General features: G+C 40.8%; 1 protein-coding gene across 1 annotated transcript; it reads right to left on the bottom strand.

Annotated features, from left to right (window-relative positions):
* Window positions 1–383: 383 nt before the first annotated feature.
* LOC306943994 (myosin heavy chain, fast skeletal muscle-like) lies at window positions 384–19,950 on the bottom strand. Its single transcript, XM_079530579.1, has 41 exons — window positions 19,840–19,950; window positions 18,983–19,030; window positions 18,643–18,861; window positions 18,417–18,560; window positions 17,415–17,571; window positions 17,296–17,323; window positions 16,715–16,826; window positions 16,499–16,591; window positions 16,348–16,411; window positions 16,071–16,169; window positions 15,850–15,953; window positions 15,043–15,181; window positions 14,032–14,150; window positions 12,103–12,252; window positions 11,821–11,991; window positions 10,834–11,137; window positions 10,584–10,648; window positions 10,198–10,285; window positions 9,413–9,530; window positions 9,203–9,326; window positions 8,916–9,052; window positions 7,955–8,210; window positions 7,399–7,641; window positions 7,044–7,220; window positions 6,816–6,961; window positions 6,534–6,624; window positions 5,860–6,249; window positions 5,527–5,653; window positions 5,246–5,364; window positions 4,954–5,150; window positions 4,545–4,728; window positions 4,123–4,288; window positions 3,708–3,832; window positions 3,266–3,574; window positions 2,954–3,157; window positions 2,377–2,502; window positions 1,988–2,158; window positions 1,790–1,894; window positions 1,599–1,694; window positions 620–748; window positions 384–512 (listed from the first exon to the last, which is right to left on the bottom strand). The coding sequence occupies exons 3-41, from the start codon at window positions 18,847–18,849 to the stop codon at window positions 492–494; spliced, it is 5,805 nt and encodes a 1,934-aa protein (XP_079386705.1). The 5' UTR covers window positions 18,850–18,861; window positions 18,983–19,030; window positions 19,840–19,950; the 3' UTR covers window positions 384–491.
* Window positions 19,951–20,397: the final 447 nt, after the last annotated feature.

Here is a 20,397-nt window from a genome sequence, read left to right as displayed (position 1 = left end):
AACCCAGTAGGGAACCAGTGCTCTAGTCTAGATATGTAATCATAAATCTGAGCATTTCAATGCGTTTCTAATGACTCAAATATAAAATAGACACCAAGTTTGCCAAAAATGACAAAAGTTAAAGGACTTATTATATGATATATGATATGATATAAGATGAAGTGGTCCTTTAATTTGTTTTCACATTGAAAATTAGGCTTCCAGACACACCCAATCATAATAAGCATTCCGACGTGTTTGTAATGGTCAAATAACATAAAATAGACACACCATTGACAAACCTGACAATAACAAGTGATTGTTGAAGTAATGAATACAAGAAACTACACAATTATTTTGTTGCCACCTTTATTGAATATGATTTGGCCCTATTATGCGTCTTAGCATTGGCCATTCCAGGTCCTAAGTTATAAGACCTGGTACTTAAGACACACAATAGGGCCCAATGAGTCATATTTTATGACTTTTTATGGTGACTTCAATTGGAGAACTTATTCAGCAGCATCCTTTCCCTGTAAAAAAAAAAATAGGAATATATTAGATATTCAACATATTTTTGTTTTGTTAGTTAAAGATAATCATCTTAATAAACCTTTGCATTGCACATGTATGTATTTACCTTGGAGTCACGAGTTTTAGCTCTCATCTTGTTGACCATGGATTCAGCAATGTCAGCACGCTCCTCTGCCTCCTCTAGCTCATGTTGAACCTTTCTGCACTTGGTCAAGTTAGAGTTGGCAGCTTCCTCCTATAATATGATAGAGATGGTTTAAAGCTTCAATATGTGAAAAGAGCATCTTAAAAATATAGTCCAAACAAGACAATTTTAGGAAATTGTAAAGGGTGTTTGTGGCTAATGCAGTAGCCCATGCATCATGTTCATATGTTCATGAGTGCCTTGGATGAATGAGCCTTGACAGGTCCTCATTAGAATGGCACAATCATGACCGTGTTCTTGTTCGGCACTTTGAGCGAAAACTCCCATATAAAGCCCTAACCACACCAAAGGGTCTCCATCCATGCAACTCCTTAGGTCCAAACGGTTGCAAGCAGTTGCATGGTGACCCTTTGGTGTGGTTTGGGCCATTGAATTCCATGCGTTGAATCACTTGGGACAACTTGGGACGACGTGCGTCAACGTGCAACAGGACATATCACACCGCTGGGACAACGCTAAAACCGTCTAGACCCTTTGGTGTGGTTAGGGCTTTAGAGGGAATACAATCTATTGCTTTCCGTAGTCCATTTGCGAAACGTTCTACCATTATGCCTGAAACACACTGCCTGCCTCTGCAGCATCTGTGCATTGCTGTGGAACAGGTTGCCCTTTTCAGAACCTGTGTTGTAGAGCTTCTGCTTGTGTGCGGTGCAGTGCCGCTGTGTGTGTGTTTCATACTGCAGAAGCATGGCAAGCTTGTGCAAGCATGTGCTGATCTGGGAAAGCAGCAAGATGGACACTGAAAAATACTCTGCTGTTGGTCATATTGACATACATAACTGATTCCTATTATTCCTTTAGTTATTCCATTATTAGGAAAACTATGACAACAACACTAAGCCCATGGCGACCACAACTAAAGATATATATTTTGTCTTACCGCTTCCTCAGATTGCCTCTTGTAGCCCTTGACCTTCATCTGTAGCTTGTCCACCAGATCCTGAAGCCTGGCAAGATTCTTCTTGTCCTCTTCAGTCTGAAGTGACAGTGAATTTATTATGTTAGTTGTATGCAATCTGTTCATTTTGTCAGAGGCATATTGGTTATTAGAGTGAACATGGTATACGTTACCTGGTATGTCAGCTCCTTCACTCTCCTCTCGTACTTGCGGACACCTTTAACTGCATCTGCTCCACCTCTCTGTGCAGATTCAACCTCTGTCTCCAGCTCACGCACCTTCACAGTTGAATTATTCATTATGAGGTTATTTCTTCTTATATCATAAATTGTCTAGGACTGTAGCCTGTGTTAAAGTAAATTACATCTTACCCTAGACTCCAGTTTCTGGAGCTGCTTCTTGCCTCCCTTCATAGCCAGGTTCTCAGCCTCATCCAGACGGTGCTGCAGGTCCTTCACTGTGACCTCCAGGTTCTTCTTCATCCTCTCCAGGTGAGAGCTGGTGTCCTGCTCCTTCTTCAGCTCCTCGGCCATCATAGCAGCCTGGAAAGTCATTTGTGTATTATATGTTAATATGGTTGCTATTTTTGAATTTCAATCCTGAAAGGTAAATAGTTTTGGACATATGAGGTTACCACCCGATATAGACGTTATGAAGCATGACATGAAGATATCTAATAGATAAGGTTATTGTTTGTTAATATGAATGACATGAGGATATAGGATATGCTAATAGATAAGGGTATGGCATCCTAACTTACATCAGTGATGGCCTTCTTTGCCTTGTCTTCAGCATTCCTTGCTTCTTGAATACTGTCGTCCACTTCACCTTGGACTTGGATCAGGTCAGCCTCAAGCTTCTTCTTGGTGCTCGAAAGGCTTGTGTTCTAAAATCAACATTCAGTTTGTAACTATAAATTACTGGTATGTGAATATTATTTTATTCTACATATTGAAAGTTTGTATTGACTTACCTGCAGTGGTGTAAAGGAAGTAAGTACATTTACTCAAGGTATTTCTAACTTTATTGGGGTTTTTCCTGATTTTCAATCATTTTGCTTTCTGCACTACACAATTATTTGAAAACGTACTAGTTTTCAAAACTTACTAGTTTACTAGAGTTACTAGTTACTTTTTTATTATTTTTATTACAAAACAACTTCAGACCTACCATATACTTTGGCAATTTGAAAATAGCTGCTCTACAAGCTCACAACACATTTTATACATATATGAAAACTTCTGCACTTCTGTACTTTTACTCAAGTAAATGTTTAATAATTTTGTATTGATACTTTTAATTAGGTAAAATGGAGTACTTCTTCCATCAGTGCTTACCTGAGAGTGCAACAGTCCACCACGCTCGGTGGCATCCACCAGCTCCTGTTCAGCCACTTTGCGGCCTCTCTCTGTCTGTTCCAGAGCCACTCTCAGCTCATCAATCTCTGCCACCATGAGGCCATTCCTACGCTCCACCATGGCCGCTTGTTCCTTCAGGTCTTCTTGAGCTCTGAGAGCATCATCAAGGTGCAGTTGGGCATCCTAAAAAAACACACACACATTTGAGGTGGTCATGTCGAGAGAAACATCATGATGTGACTTAGAGCAGTTCCTCTGTTTGGATATGTGCCTAACTACTATGTCCTGCACCTTAAGCTGTCCCTGGACGTTCCTCAGTTGCTTCTGGGCCTCAGAAGCCTGGCGGTTGGCGTGGCTCAGCTGAACCTCCATCTCGTTCAGGTCTCCCTCCATCTTCTTCTTGATCCTCAGGGCATCATTTCTGCTCCTGACCTCAGAGTCCAGAGTGCTCTGCATGGTGTCCATCACCCTCTGGCTGTTCCTTTTGATCTGCTCCATCTCTTCATCCTTCTCTGCCAGCTTTCTGTCCACCTCACCCTTGATCTGGTTGAGTTCCAGCTGGACACGAAGAATCTTGGACTCCTCGTGCTCCAGAGTACCCTAAAATGTAACGCAGTGCATATGCACGCAGGCATATGCATGTAATATGTATTACTCCAGTTTTTTAATCTCATTGGAACAAAATCTAATATAGCAACAATTGCCTTCTTCATGTACAAGCTAATAGTCTTACCTCGGCTTCCTCAAGGGCGGTCTGGATCTCTGCCTTCTCTGTCTCCACCTGCTTCTTGTTCTTCTCCAGCTCATGGATGTTCTTTCCAGTCTCACCGATCTGTTCAGTCAGGTCTGAGATCTCCTCTGCAGTTGATTGAAAATAAAGGTTCAATTAGAAAAAATAAAATAAAAAAAGAAGAAAGAAATGGGTGTAGCCTAATCCACAATCAATCTTGAACTTGAGAAATTGAAAGGCATATTTATATTTACTTTGAATATTAAACACACACGAAGCCTTCCCATTAAACACACATGAACTTTGAGATAAATAGATTCAAATGAGGACCCATTTTGACGGAGCCCTGGCTCAAAACAAGTTGGCAAAAACCATTGAAGCAAAAACTTATATTGAATGTATGTAGAGAAAGACTCACGTTGCAGGTTCTTGTTCTCACGCTTCATGGTCTCCAGTTGGTCAAGAGACTCCTCGTAGGAGTTCTTCATCTTAAACATCTCAGTGCTGAGAGAGCGAGCCTCTTTCTGTGCTCCTTCCAACTCTGCCTGTCCCTCTTCATATTTCTGCTTCCATTCTGCCAGGATCTGCACAGCATTTGTAATAACATGTGTAATTTACCCCACTTTATGGAGGCTACAATGATTATGTTTCAAAATAATCGGGATTCACTTGTAATTCCGACAGCCCATTAGTCCGACAACGTGGCTTTGCGTGTGGTTAGGGACAGGGCTAGTAATGGGGCAAGTCGGACCAACGCGCCGTCAAAATAAGGCGCCGTCGGATTAATGTGCCGTCGTAATAATGACGTTGACCCAAATGATCTACTGTATGTCAAAGCACCTTATCAAAGTTCCTCTGTTTCTTGTCAAGGTTGGCAGCCAAACCATTGGCCCTCTCCACATCAATCATGAGGTCTTCCACTTCACCCTGTAGTCTCTGTTTGGTCTTCTCCAGAGAGGCGCACTTGGAATTCACAGCCTCAATGTTTTCCTCAGCATCCTGAAGACGCTGGGCGAGCTTCTTCCTGTTTATCAGTGTTGAATGGAATCAAATCATTGTGGGTATAGTATATATATAATTTATATATACAGTTCATTAAAACGGTCTTAAAAGTCCTGAAATTGACACTTCACTAGTTCACTATCATGTGGAAGGAAGTTTTAGCGTTAACTCCTTGCAACCGTTTGGACCCAAGGAGTTGCATGGTGACCCATTGGTGTGGTTAGGGCTAAAACCTCTGATGACTTACTTAGCTTCCTCCAGCTCCTCAGTGCGTTGGACAGCATCAGTCTCATACTTGCTCCTCCACTGACACACCTCAGCGTTGGCCTTGGACATTCCACGCTGCAGCTCCGCCTTTGCCTCTTGCTCCTCTTCAAACTGCTCTCTCAGAAGGTCACAGTCATGGCGAGCTGATTGCACAGCATGGGCAAGAGCATTCTTTGCCTGTCAAAATAAAATTGCCAAAATAATGTCAACTGAATATGACACAAATATAATGCAAGGACTATTTGTATGTCTAAATAAGAAATCCTCCTCACCTTGACCTCCTCTTCAACGTGTCTCTTCAACTCCTCAATCTGCTGGGTGAAGGCCTGCTTGCCTCTGGTGAGCTGTGAGACAAGAGCTTCCTTCTCCTCCAGTTGACGAGTAAACTCACCTAGTTAGAAAGTGAAATATTGTTCAAAAATGTTCTATCATCTTTCTTTGATACATATATACGTAAAATGCCTGGGATAACTGTTAATTAAACCATCATCTCTAAATATGGAATTAGGTGGGGTACCTTTTGATAATGTCAAGTATACTTTTACACATTTACCATTTTCTGTCAACAGTCGTGCTCTCTGAGCTCCAACATCATTAATCTGACGAACATTCTCATCATTCTTGGACTTGATTTCACTAAGTTGGTCCTCAAGGGTGCGGCACATCTTCTCAAGATTTCCCTGTTGATTAACAATAGACATGGACCATGGTCATAGTCAATTAACTGTGTGACCGACATTTATTATGTCATGTTCCTTTTTACAGTAGTTCAATATTCTAATTGTCAAGTACTTTGTAAATGAACACTACAATAGGAGATGGCCATTTAAAGATATTTTACTCATTTTTCTTTAGTATTATCTCAAGAACTATCCACAGATATTACCTTTGCCTTAGCAACAGCTTCCATGTTGCTGGACAGGTCATCGATCTCCATCTTGTATTCACTTTTCTCCTTTTCAAGTTTCTGCTTGACACGCTGGAGGTTGTCGATCTGCTCGCCCAGCTCTGCGACGCTGTCCGCCTGTTTCTTGCGGAGAGCAGAAGCGGTGGCCTCATGCTGCAGGGTGGACTCTTCGAGGTCACGACGAAGCTTCTGGAACTCAGCCTCGCGCTTCTTGTTCATCTCGATCTGAGCAGCGGTCGCTCCGCCGGCCTCCTCCAGCCTCTCACTGATCTCCTCCAGTTCCCTGGAGAGATCGGCTCGCTGCTTCTCAACCTTGGCACGAGCAGCACGCTCCGCCTCAATCTCTTCCTCCAGTTCTTCAATACGAGCCTTTTCAAATTCATTATATTTATTTTAACATTTGAAAATCATCATTTACTCTTATTAGAAGATGTATCCACTTGAACCCTTGCGTCCTACCACATCAGTTCAGGTGGATCACCACCCATCCACCCACCAGGCATACTTGAAATGGTGGGCGTGTCCACACAAAAACGACATTTTAACAAATACTGTACACTTATTTTTAATAATAATACCTGATCATGTTTTAGGGTGGGAAAAAAATCACGGCACTCTATCTTTAAACTTTAGATTTGAAATTAATTAAATACCTGGAGTTCTTTGATCTTCTTCTGCAGCTGAGCCCCCAAAGATTGTTCATCCTCAATCTTACTAAGAAGCTGGCTTACTTCAAAGTCCTTCCTGTTTTGATAAATGATAATGAATTTATTTAAATAGCACATTTTCAGACATACCGTAGTCACAAAGTGCTTTACAGAACATGATACAGTGCAACATATTTTAGTGTCATTCTGTGGGTGGTTTTCATATTGTTGATATTATTTGGTTCTTCTTCTTCTTAATATTATTATTATTATTATGTTCCACATTACTTTTTTATCTTCTCGTCTGACTGCTGCTTGTCATTTTCCAGGTCCATGATGGATTCCTGGGCCAGTTTCAGATCACCCTCAAGCTTTCTCTTGGCTCTCTCCAGGTCCATGCGGAGCTTCTTCTCTTGCTCCAGAGACCCCTCCAGCTGCACAATGATTCATTATTTGTACACCATTGTTCAGTGAAACAATAAACAGAACATCCCGATACACTTTTGTAAAACTCACATCGTCAACTTGCTGCTCCAGCTTGGTCTTGGCCTTGGTCAGAGTGTTGACTTTGTCCTCCTCTGCCTGCAGGTCATCCAGGGTCTGCTGGTGGGCCTCCTGGAGCGCCTTCTTCTCCTTGGTCAGCTTAGCAACACCCTCGTCCAGAGAGGCCATCTCCTCGGTCAGGTTCTTCACCTGATATGCAGTAAGCAGAACAAGCAGAGCAGGAATGGATCAGTGCTTTACAAAGTGGATTCCAGGGACTAGGGTGTATAATCTTGAATTTAGAGTGTATAATCTAGAGAGTAGAATCGATAGTATATAGATTATAGAAACATGCCACTGAAAACAAGGTATACAGTAGATTCTATACCTTGTTTTCAGTGGCATGTTTCTCCTTCTCCACTTTGGCCAAGGTGAGCTCCAGGTCATCAATGTCCTTCTTAAGCTCAGAACATTCATCCTCCAGCTTCCTCTTCTTGGCAGTCAGTTCAGCATTGATCTCCTCCTCGTCCTCCAGTCTCTCAGTCGTCTCTTTGAGCTTTGCCTCCAACTGGATCTTACTTTTAATAAGACCTTCACATCTCTCCTCTGCATCATTCAGAGCCTCGTCTCCCTGGTTGTCAATGAAGAAAAAAAAACACAAGGGAGCAAACATTTGTTCTGGTCGAAATATACTTTTGCAGTTGCCTGTTGGGGGAGCACAGACTTTTTTTTAAAGATTTGTTTTTGGGGCAGTAGTCAGACAGGAAAGGGGGAGAGAGATGGGGAGTGACTTGCGGCAAAGGCCGTCAGGCTCGGGAGTCGAACCCGCGGCACACCGTATGGCTGGTTTGGCAGCCTAGGTGCCCAGACGGTTGAGTTAACCGTTCGGGCTGGAGCACAGACTTTTAGGGATCTGAGGGAGTTAAAATGTCCAATGTACTTACTGATGCTGCTGACAGTGCAAGGTTATTTTTCTCCTGCACCAGAGCAACCAGCTTCTCCTCTAGTTCCTTCTTCTTGGTCAAGGCAGTAGCCAGGTCAATCTTCATCTTATCGTAATTTTCCTTCATGTTGGCCAGCTCCTTCTCAGTCTCAGCACTCTGCAGGAGAGGCTTGATCTTGTAGTACAGCTTCATCCATGGCCAGTGTTTCACATTGCAGAATGCGCGCACGTTGAACTGGATGCAGAAAATGGCATCTCTGAGGGAACACATTTGCAGTCATGATTGATTTGATTTTGGTCACAGTATAAATTAAAACCAGGATATACACATACAAGCCACACCAAAATAGCTAAATAAAATTACATGGCACCAATAAATTGCATATAGTCGAATAAAATTACATAGCACCAATAAATTACATAGCACACGTCACATGAAGTCACAAAATTAAAAACCACTGAAAACCTAAAATCCCCAGCAAAGCCTGTATCTTTACAGTATTTGCACGCTGTTTTATAGGAGAGTTTAGAATGAGACTGCTTGACATACAGCTCATTCCAGACAATAATATCTGTGAATATAAAATAACACTTTCCACAACCTTGACTCTTGGTATTTCATAATGTTTGGTTCGCCCCTAGTTTCATACTCATGTACAATCAACTTAGCATTACTTTTTGTGGATTGTAAACCCCCAGCTGCAGATCGAGGGTTTGCTTGCAGGTTGTTATAGCTGCTTTTATAATGTTATTATTGTCGTTATTATTGCTGTTGGTATTATTGTCCCCCTGACAAGGCAGATGGCGGCAACCCACAATAGAGCCTGGTTCTGCTCGAGGTTTCTTCCCTCGTTTATATACACTATAAAGCTTGTATTATAGTGAATTGACACTATAAACATTTGTGTTGAACAGCAATGCAAATTGTACTAAATATTGAATAAAGTGTGTTTTCAAAGTACCTTCTTGCCATCATCTGGACAAACTCCCGTCTCATGAGGTAACCTCGTGCGAGACCCTGAGTTAGGGTGACCAGAGCAAACAGCTTTTCATCTCGCATCTCCTCCAGTGTCCCCAGCAGACCAGCTTTGAAGAAGACCTGAATACAGTGTTACAAACACTGTAACAACACTGTACAACAAACACTGTAACAACTGAATACAACTTAATACAATGTTACCAACACTGTAACTTAACAACTGTAAAAATAAACCTTTAGTCCTCTGTCCATAATGTTAAACAAGATTACCTTGGTGTGTCCAAACTTGTACTCTTCAACAGGGACATCAATGGACCCAAGCAGCTTCTCAGAGGCTTTCTTGTTGTCCATGAACGCACCATCGGGACATGCGCTGGCATTCAGTACTTTGTACCTGTTTTGTGGAAGTTCATGGTCATTTTGCATACCTCTTGTTAAATAGAGGTGGAACTAAAAGCTGCTGGAAAAAGGATTGGATACCTCTGCTTGAAGTCAGCATAAGGGATTCTGCTGGGGAAGCCCTTTCTACAGATTCTGATGCCCTCCAGAACACCGTTACACCTCAGCTGGTGGATGACCAGGAAGTTCTCCATCAGGCCTGTAAAGATTATTATTATTAGGACACAATAGTGGCCAGTGTTGCATTACATGACCACCTCACAATCATTGTTTAAATGTGTATGGTCTGTTTCAAATATTTGTATTGATTTTCAAAAAAGGACAGGAGCTACGAAAGTCACAAGTTCAAAGCATAAAACAGAAAGACAACAAGAAGCAAAGCCAAATAAGTATTTGAAGAAAAAAAATAAAACCCCCTGATAACACGCACCCCACCCCCTCAGCCATATATTCCTTATTCAATTACAAAAAATCAGAAAGCCTTTTCCACATCCAGGCTTAGCACTACAAGGTCTACACTACAACCTTCCCCATGTTTCTTCACTGGTCCGATCCAGAAGAGCGCAGTTTGCCGGCCACTGCTACAGAGCTGACAATGTTATATCTTCCCTTCTTCTCTGGAGTCCTGCCTCAGGGCAGACCAGAGGTAGAAAGCTGTCGTTCCCTGATGTCATCGCTAGGGACACATGCTTCAGTAGGCAGGAACTGGGGGTGGCAATGAAGGACCGGGAAGTCTGGCGTAGCATTGTGGAATCCATGATCTCGACCGCGGTCGAAAAATTATGATGATGACTAGGTCTTAATTAGGGCCTCTAGGAGAGCGTATTACATTGAAATGGCGCCAAATGCTTATGTTCTGTGTTTACCTGGAGTCTTGGACTCGTTCGGAATCAGGCAACGCACAAAGTGTGGATGAGTGCTTCTCAAGTTGGTCATCAGCACCCCCAAGTTCGCCTATTGAGAATTAGACTTATTAGTAGTAAGAAGTGATACAATATTGTACTTTTTTCCTCCACTATAATTATTTGAAATCTTTACTAGTTACTTTGCAGATTTAGATTTTTCTAAAACATTCATTAACCACTTCAACTTCAGCCATTTGATCTACAAGCTCACATGTGATACAGTCATAAATTGTTTAACTCCAACATGACATGCCGTGCCTATTTATTACATGGATATACTGTTGATAATAATAATGCCTCATTTTTAGAGGAATATAATGTTGATAATAATGAATAAATATTCTTACCCTGAAAGCACTAGACACAGTCTGCATGGAACCACCCTTCTTCTTTCCTCCCTTCTTTGTGTTATCTGTTTATATGTGTTTATACATCATTAGTTATACAGAATGAAAATGCTTCCCTTATAGATTGTGTAGAGAGTGTTTATAGTATTAGGCTCAGGTGGGGATACAACACTATTATATTTTATTATATGATTTAGCATACCTTCAGTGGGGATACAATTAACACATTATATTATATTAATAAACATACCTTCAGGCTCAGGTGGGGGATATAACACAGAGAGCAGTTTAACTGAAGACTTCTGGTACAGCTGCACCACAGAGTCGTTCAACGGGTCTTTATTCTTCTCCAGCCAGCCTGTGATACTGTAATCCACAGTTCCAGCGTAGTGGAGCAGGGAGAAGTGGGCCTCACCCTTGCCTTTGGCAGGCTTGGGCTTCTCAAAGGCTTTACACTTTCCAAGATGTGTGCCCATCAACTTGTCAATGAAAGTTTTGTCTGAAGCCTTTGGGAACATGCACTCCTCTTCAAGAATGGAGAAGATGCCCAAGGGCTTTGTGGAGCAAACACAAGAAACAAATCACCAAAAACAAAAACATCATGTCCATTAAAGCACAAAATAAAAATAATTATACCTTCTCTTTTTTCTTATTATCTTTTATCCCATGATTTTGTAACCAATTTTTCCACCCCTGTGTCAGTGTTCTAATGTGATCCTGGGCTCTACACACCCTCCGCCAACCTGGGGAGAGCAACGGACTTGAACTCATGCTTCCTTCATGCATGAGTGTCCAAGTCGCTCCTTTACACCTGACGGGGGAGTTTCCCTAGTTGGACGTAGCGCATGGAAGGAACACGTTATTCCAACCACTAACCAGTTCCTTTCCCCTTCATCAAGCGCCCCGGCTGGCCAGGGGGAGGCAGTTTAGAGACCAGGATTACTGCATGGTTTTTGTGAGGGTACCACTACCTACCCTAGGGGACACGGGGAGAACATGCAAACTCCACACAGAAAGGCCCTTTCGCCAACCCCGCCTCGGGTATGGGCACTGATGACGCAGAGGAGGGAACACGCCCACAGCGTCCCCAGCGGGAATCGAACCCAGGGCCTTCTAGTAGGCGACAACACTACCGACTGTGCCACCGTGCCCCCATAATTATACCTTCTCAATGAGCTCAATGCAGACAGCCAAGTCCATGATAATATATTAATATAATATAATAAGAATTGTATACCTTCTCAATGAGCTCAATGCAGACAGCCAGGTCCATGCCAAAGTCAATAGTATCCCAGGGTATGCCTTCTTTTTTGTATTCCTCTTGTTCCAGAACAAACATGGTGTGATTGAAAAACTGTTGCAGTTTCTCATTGGTGAAGTTGATGCACAGCTGCTCCAGGGTGTTGAACTGTGAGTGGAAATATCATTAGCCTGCAGTTTCTTAAAATCTCTGTGACAAAAATGCATTGTCTCCCACTTAAAACAAGTCCAATACCACTTAAAACAAGTTCATGCTTACATCAAAGATTTCAAAACCAGCAATGTCCAGCACACCAATGTAGTAGTTTCTCTGCTGCTTGGTGTCCAGCATCTCGTTGATCCTAATGACCATCCACAAGAACTGCTTCTCATAGATGGACTTGGCCAAGGCACCGACAGAGTTCATTACCTAAGGAAATAGTTATTTGTAGCGTTATTAGTATGGGCGTGTGAATTACACAATTTAGGCACTAAACATAGCAATTTACAGTAAGCAAGGTAAACATCAAATGTCATTGGCATTTTGTCCTCAGCCTAATAGGAATGTGTGTGCAGAATTTCATGGAAATTGCACACTCTTGAAGCATTTTGTACAAAACGGAGCACTCTTGCAAACTTTGGAAGCCAATCATAGCCAATCAGGACGGAATATGACACATCTGTTTTGTTTAATAACTAGACAGATCTACTGTGTACTGATTTGCGTGATGTTTGGACAAAACCTGTAGGAGTAATACGAAAAAAATGTTTTGCAAAAGTCAACCTCCTGGTGGCGCTATAACAGGCCAAATGCCAATCTTAAAAAAATTGCTGCAGAGGATCTGCACTGGCATCCATGGAGTGTGCATGCACGGTTTCACTGTGAATGTCCCAGTGGTGCTAGAGATTAGCTGCTCATGCACAGACAGACGGATGGAAAGGGTGCAAAACATAGTCTCTGCCACGCCTTAGGCCTGGCTGAGACAATAATGTTGGAGGATCATTTTAATTGCAGAAGATACGTGGCAGCCTTAAATGTGTTGATTTTTAGCAATATAAACAAAACATTTCCCAAAGAAAACCCTAGAATTGTAATCAATGGCTCTGAAATTTGCCAGGTTCCACATACTAAATTCTTGGGTGTTATTATAGATGAACATTTAAATTGGAAACAACATATTGATACTGTATGTATGAAGTCTATGAAGATGCTTGGTATATTGAGAACAATCTGCCCATTTGTTCTTCCTTCATGTCATTTAACACTCTATTATAGCTTCATTTTCCCTCATATTAATTACTGTAATTTTGTCTGGGCTGCTACATATTCAACATATCTCACTAAATTACTGATCATTCAAAAAAGGTTTATGAGAATGATTTCACATTCAAATAGGTATGAGCCATCTGCCCCGCTCTTTATTAAATATTCACTATTAGCCTACCCATTGACAAAGTAAACGTTTTTCAGACCTGTTTATTTATGTTTAAATTTTAAAAATGCAAACAAGACATTCCCTCTTCCCTCTGCTACTTCTGACATTCACTCCTATACCCCACAAGGCAAAGAGATGATTTTGAATTACCCTATTGTCGCACTTCCAAACATCAATCATTCATCAAATTTAGAGGCCCTCATCTATGATATTCCCTAGATGCTACACTTAAATCCTCACTATCCTTGCCAATATTCAAGAAACATCTAAAGAAATATCTTATTTCTTCCTCTGTAGATTACATGATTTACTTTGATGTGTTATATTTTCTTTTGTGTGTTTGTTGTTTTGTATTGTTTATTTCCCCTTTTTGTGCAGTCTCTGTGTTTTTATTTCTTTATTGCACAGCTGCCCCCCTTTGCCAACTTGTAGACTTTTGTATTGTTCTTAATGAACTTTTAATCTGCTTTATCAATGACCTCTTCCATACAGGAAAGGATTCCAAATAAGCCAGCTTGCTTCTTCCTTTCCTTGCATTGTATTTTTGTTCTTTGATATGTATTGTCTATTTTTGAGTGGTGCAAACCACTCCAACAACCAGCTTTGTCTGTATGTTTGTGTACCTGTGTACATGTCCGTGCACAGGTGAGCATGGTTGGTTACCATGGTCACTCAGTTCACACAGGTGTGATTTTTTTTACTATGTGCTAAATAAATAAACCTAAAAACCTAAAACCTTAAATCAGATCATGGAAATAATGGAATTTACTCACCTGTGGCACAGTTTGGCCCTTCGTGACGTACTCGTTTCCGACTTTCACTCTGGGGTAGCAATATGCCTTAAGCATCTCTGCTGAGTTTATGCCCAACAGGTAGCCAATCTTGTCAGCCACTGAAATCATGATTTAATTTGTACATTTACAATTTAGGCAATTAGCAGATGCTCGTAATCCAGAGAGTGACTTACACTCTTACAGTAAGCAAGGTAACACAAGGTAATATGTCAAATGCATAGAGATGGTATAGGATCATAGTTTAGACCAGTCATTCGTTAGACAGTCATTATTCCGACATCGATCATTTTCTACTGATCAGAATCTGATTGGGAGCAAAAAAACATGAATATTATATCCATATCATTAGACTGGATATTGTCTGTGATTTTGGATATTGTTCTATAAAAAATATAAATCTCTCGGGACATCCCTAGTTAGGGTTAGGGGTAGGGTGTTGGATTAATGCGGAAACATGGCTGACATCGGTGCCGGAAAATGCACTCGCTTTCTCTCACAGCTCACCCTCCGTGATAATGACAAGTAAGACGCACGGACGCGGGAAGCGAACACAGCTCGTAAATTGCAATAACAACAATTAGAATAAATTACGTACTTTTTTTTACGTTTTCTTTGTTTTAAGTTTCCTTTTTTTCTTTTTAGTTTTCTACTGTGTGTGTGTGTGTGTGTGTGTGTGTGTGTGTGTGTGTGTGTGTGTGTGTGTGTGTGTGTGTGTGTGTGTGTGTGTGTGTGTGTGTGTGTGTGTGTGTGATTGATTGATTGAAGAATTTATTAACAGTTTGCAGAATTACAGTACATTTCAAGCACTCAATACAAAGGCTGTTAACTGTGAGTGGACGACCCAAATACAGCTGCGCCCTCTGGTGGTGGGCGGGTGGTGTCACAGCATGACACACGCACGCACAGACAGACAGATAGTTTTGCCTAGCTTCCATAGTAAGCTGCTCATTGCATTCGCAATCAATAAATAATAGTAAAGATGCAGCTCACCCTCAGCCTCGTCTGGCTCCGCCTGTTCCTCACGTTGCTTCTGTTTGAACGTCAGGACCCCATGATGCATCACTGCACCGGTGAACTTGTAGATTAACTGTTTCTCCTCACCGGTGAAGCCCAGGATGTCAATAGCTTCCTGGTGTCAATGAGATGTGTTCAAAATATTGAGATTTAGCATTACATTAACAAACATCCCTTAAAACTGGGTACAACTCAACAGTAAACCAACATAGTAATTGTATATATATATATCTCTGCACATTTCTAAAGTGACTTTTAAGACCTTTTAATACCTATACAAAAGATATACTATACTATACAAATTTACAAACATTTGGCCAAATTGTCCTATGAAAAATGTACAAAATCTTAAAACATGTAGATTGGCTATTTTCACAATACTGTATGTATCTGTGTGCCGCAACACCAAAATGTGTGAGACCTGGACGCATCTGTGTCATTTTAGCTCTTAACCACTTTACTTTAGCTATTGAAAAATAGCAGATAGCCTAGCAGATCTACGAGCTTGTAGGTCTGCTATTTTTGAAAAATCGTGAACATGTGTGCAAATCTCCCTATATTCCATAACAGCGTAAGTTTTTAAATCAAATCTTTGCTTTGTCCCTGGAACAAAATATTTTGAGATTTCGGGGGTCCTTGACATGAAAAAGTTTGAGAACCACTGATATGACATAGAAACATACGCTTTTCAGAAAAGGATTTAGAAGACATTTTGTAGATTCGGGTATCAGGTCTTAACAGGTTAGAAAGTAAAATAGTATAAATAGTTAAATAGTAACTGACGTCGGTGGCGTCCAACTCGGCTTTGTCGTCAATGCTGGCCACAGCGATCACACCCATACTGATCAGCGGGAAGTCGTAGGGGTTGCTGGTGATCAGACACATTTCTGAAAAGGGATTAAACAAAGGGTGAACCTTTGTTTTCATTCATTCATGTTTGTTCTCCTCACCGCATCATCAGTACCAATTTAACAATACTAATAATAATAATAATAACCAATTACCAATAATCTCAGGTTTGTGGTTGGTCATCATCTGGAAAAATATGTGGTAACCTCTCTCTGCGCAAAGCTGGTAGGTCACTCTGGACTTCTCCAGCAGATCTACAGTATATGGGTTGAACATAACTCATAATATTAATAATAATAATTAATAATAATTATTATCTATATGGGATGTGCATAACTAATATTATTATTTATATTGGTTGTACGGAACTCAAAATGTAATCCTCAAATTAATGCATACACATAATTTATTATCTGTGGACCTCATACTTACATGTCTCAATATCAGCACTGGACAGTTTACCCGATGTGTTGAAATGGATTCTGATGAATTTACCCTGTTTGATATAGCACAATTTGTTGCATCCCTCTACATTGTGGAATTATTGCGGGTATTCTCATAAAATGCCATTATTTACACTTACAAAGCGAGAGGAGTTGTCATTCCTCAGAGTCTTGGCATTACCATAGGCCTCCAGCAATGGATTGGCTGCAATAATCTGATCCTCCAGTGACCCCTGAATGTTTTAGACATCGCCCAATTTAAAACTTGGTTAGAATGATTTTAAAATGAATTACATTTCATATAAATGCTTTATGTTCAAAAACATTTGTTAAAGTTAAAAACCTGCACATTATACCTGGATTTTGCCACTACTGCCTGATTGTTTCTCTCCACTAGAAGTGGCTGCTGTTGCAAAGTACTGGATGACACGTTTGGTGTTCACAGTCTTCCCGGCCCCGGATTCTCCACTGGTTATAAATGCATACATTCAGAGAAATGCAATTAGTGAATTTGTGTACAACGTAGGACAGGAATTTCAGGGAGGCCACAAAGGCTATGGCCGTCGTTGCCCATCAGTTTGGCCTTGTGCCCCTCAAAAAATGCCATGCCCTGAAGCCACAGTGGCCTATAATTCCCCAGCTGACTGTACCACTTTCCCCATGTCTCTTTCTTGTCATGTAGACACCAGTGTCTTTTGTTGAGATTCTGAATTCTTAGCTTCCCTGATTCCCCATCTTTAAACCAATCCAGTGACTTTGGTGCAGGGCTGAACATGGAGCATGACACTTACATTCAATTAATTATTTCAATGGCCTTCCTGTCCTGTCATTTGACCTTAATATGTGCAACAAAGGCCAAGTGGCCTTGCCCCTAAAATGACAAAATTCCAGGCCTGGTACAATATTATATTTTAATGCCTAGTAACGGGAAACGTACGTGATCAGGACAGACTGGTTCTCTCTATCTGTAACAAAGTAAAACAAACATTTAGTCTTGGATACAGCATAAAACAATTATAGTTAAATATTGTTTACGTTGTCCTGACTAGTACGTACCCATCAGCATGAATTGATAGGCATTGTCAGAGACAGAGAAGATGTGGGGTGGAGCCTCAATACGCTTCTTGCCTCTGTAGGCATTTACAACCTCCTGGTCGTACACTGGGAGCCACTTATAGGGGTTCACAGTTGCACAGAACAAGCCAGAGTAGGTCTGAAGGGGAGAAGAGAGAGAACATTAACATCATACAACACATAGACATACTGTAGACATTAAAAGGTAGACGCCTCCTCCGGATCTGGGGTATGTGTATCGTATGGTGGCCGACATATTGAGCGACTAAGTGACTACTGGCCAAACACAGCACATCTTTTCTGAGATTGTCAGAAAGATTCATCACTTCCTCCTCAGTGACATCGCTTCCTCCTCAGTGACATCACTTCAAAGTCCTGGAAAAGATGTGCTGTGATTGGCCAGTAGCCACTTTGAGTGGCAGCTGCCCGCCATTTTGGAGCTCAGTATGGCAGCCGCCATAAGATACATGTCGCTCCAATGAACTAGCAGCGGCAAAAGAGGCGTCTACCTCTCTATGTCACAACATAGCACTGAGCATGCCACATATCTGGGGCAACGGATCACTAGAAGTGGGATTACAGTCACGAGTTGCAACTAAGTGGCATCAACTAATGGGCAAGTTCGCCCGGGCCGCTGGTGTAGCGATTCGGGCACCTAGGCTGCAAATGCAGCCTGACAGCGGGTTCGAGTTCCGATCCCAGTGACCTTTGCTGCGTGTCACTGCCCATCTCTCTCCCCATTTCCTGTCAGTCTACTATCCTATGAATAAATGCATACCCCCCCCCACACACACACACACACACACACACACACACAAACACAACTAATGAACAAGTTAACATCAGAACCATGAGTTTGTTTGAATTTGTTATTCTATCCCATGGTTTTAACTGATGTTATCATTGTATTTTCTCATCATAAGTTTTCTTTCTCTGCCATCGAGAGGTGCAATACTGTACTGCTCTGTGTGTAGAAAAGCTTACATAGATCATCCATGCTGCATAACGCTCTTTGAGGTTATACAGGACAGTGGCTTCAGTGAGGTGGGTCATCATGGCCATGTCCTCAATTTTGTCATACTTGGGAGGGTTCATAGGGGTGACATCACTTTCCTTACAGGTTTTTTCCTAAAAATAAAAAACAACTTCAGAATGTCTTTCGATTACAGTTGTACTGTGTCACTATTTTAATTTAGATCCACCTACGTACCTCCTTTGTGTCAAGCACTTCCACAGTGACTTTGTCACCATCCTTCTTTATAATTTTACACTTGAGGTACAGCTCCTTAACGTCGGCCACATATGCTGCAGTTTTGGCATCAAATGGCCGAGCTTGTGATTCCATTCTCTCCTTCTCTGGTTTACGGAGGTACATGGCGGCCTTGCCGTACTGCTCCATCTCTGCGTCCGTACTCATGGTGGCGACTTTCTGTAGACGGACAAATAGATGGTGTTGATGCTTTTGCTGACTTGAGATCTGAGCAGATAACTGTAGTACTATTATGTGTGTAGCTTAGTGTAAGTTTAATAGAACAAATATGAACACTCACTTTTCCCCTCTACCAGTAGCTGTGGAACCTTGTGTGCAACCCTCAAGTCTGAAAGAAACACATTGGGAGGACATTAACATGAGTTGAACGATTTAATACAATTTATAATCATGAACTAAATTAGCTTATGTGAATCATAATGTCCGTTCTTGCCACACGCCACTTCATAAGACATTTTGATATTATTACCTGCATTGCATTTCAATTAAATTATGCTTGCCCATTAAGTTATCTTAATTTTTTGTTCATTTGCTTATTCCTAATTTCATCAAGTTATTTTTGTCATTACAGCCATGTTTCTTTTTTGTTTGTTTGTTTTTCTTTCTTTTTTTCTTTTTTAAAATACTGAAGCAGTGCTAGATTACATGTTTTCCTTCTTTCGAATACACTTTAATTCCATTGTATGAATTAAGGTTACATTCAGAGGTGGGTAGTACTCAAGTAAAACATATTGCTACTTTAAAATAATAATAACTCTAGTAGATGTAAAAGTACATGCAATGCTAAGTATAATTTAAACGATCATTACATAATTGAAATATCTAAATAGAAATGAATGAACAAAATCAAGTTCCAATCTGGCCAAAAAACATTATTATTAATACAAATAAGAAGAATGAGAATGCACAATCAATCATTTTAGTCTGTAGCCTACAATATAACAACGATGCTGTCCACTCATTCATCTGTGTGTGTAACCTTGGGCCAGCTATGTGGCACTATGTATGGAGCCATGTTAAAGATTAATAGCTAGCATGTCTAATAGATTTATATCACTATGATTAGCTAACGTCTCTAAAACATTTATATGATGTCATATAAATGTGACTATGAAGGACAGATGAAGTCTCACTCACCAATGCAACTCTGAACTCCTCAGCAATGGGTGGGTCCCTGGCCGTCTCAGCATGCTTATATCAGTTGATAATTGCATGCTATGCAGAAAGTAAAAGTAGTAATGGCCTTCAAATGTCCTTTCCTTCATATTGACATTGCAATAGCATCCTTATAGCCAAATCATTCCATGATACTTGATAGCCAGTGCTTCTTAGATATGTGGTTTATGTACATGCCAGTGGCTATGGTAGATAAAAATAGCATAATTGTCTGGCATCACATCATGTTTTGCCAAATAAATTATTTTAATATTGAGTGAGGAAAATAAATAAGTAAATGCACTCAAATAGTGTACTTGAGTATAATTGTCATTTTACTTGAGTATTTCCCCGCAGAAGGGGATTCACATCTTTTACTTAAATAAAAGTATCAATAACACAATGTAGAAATGTGGATCTATTTTCCAAGGATTTGAATACATACCTTGTGAAATGGGACCTTCTGCATAATGAATACTTTTGGTACTTTAAGTATATTTTGATGCCAATACTTTTGGACTTTTATTCAAGCAAATTTTG

Source organism: Electrona antarctica (assembly GCF_951216825.1).
Source record: "Electrona antarctica genome assembly, chromosome: 19".
Classification (NCBI taxonomy): domain Eukaryota; kingdom Metazoa; phylum Chordata; class Actinopteri; order Myctophiformes; family Myctophidae; genus Electrona; species Electrona antarctica.
This window is presented reverse-complemented; position numbering and strand designations above follow the sequence as displayed.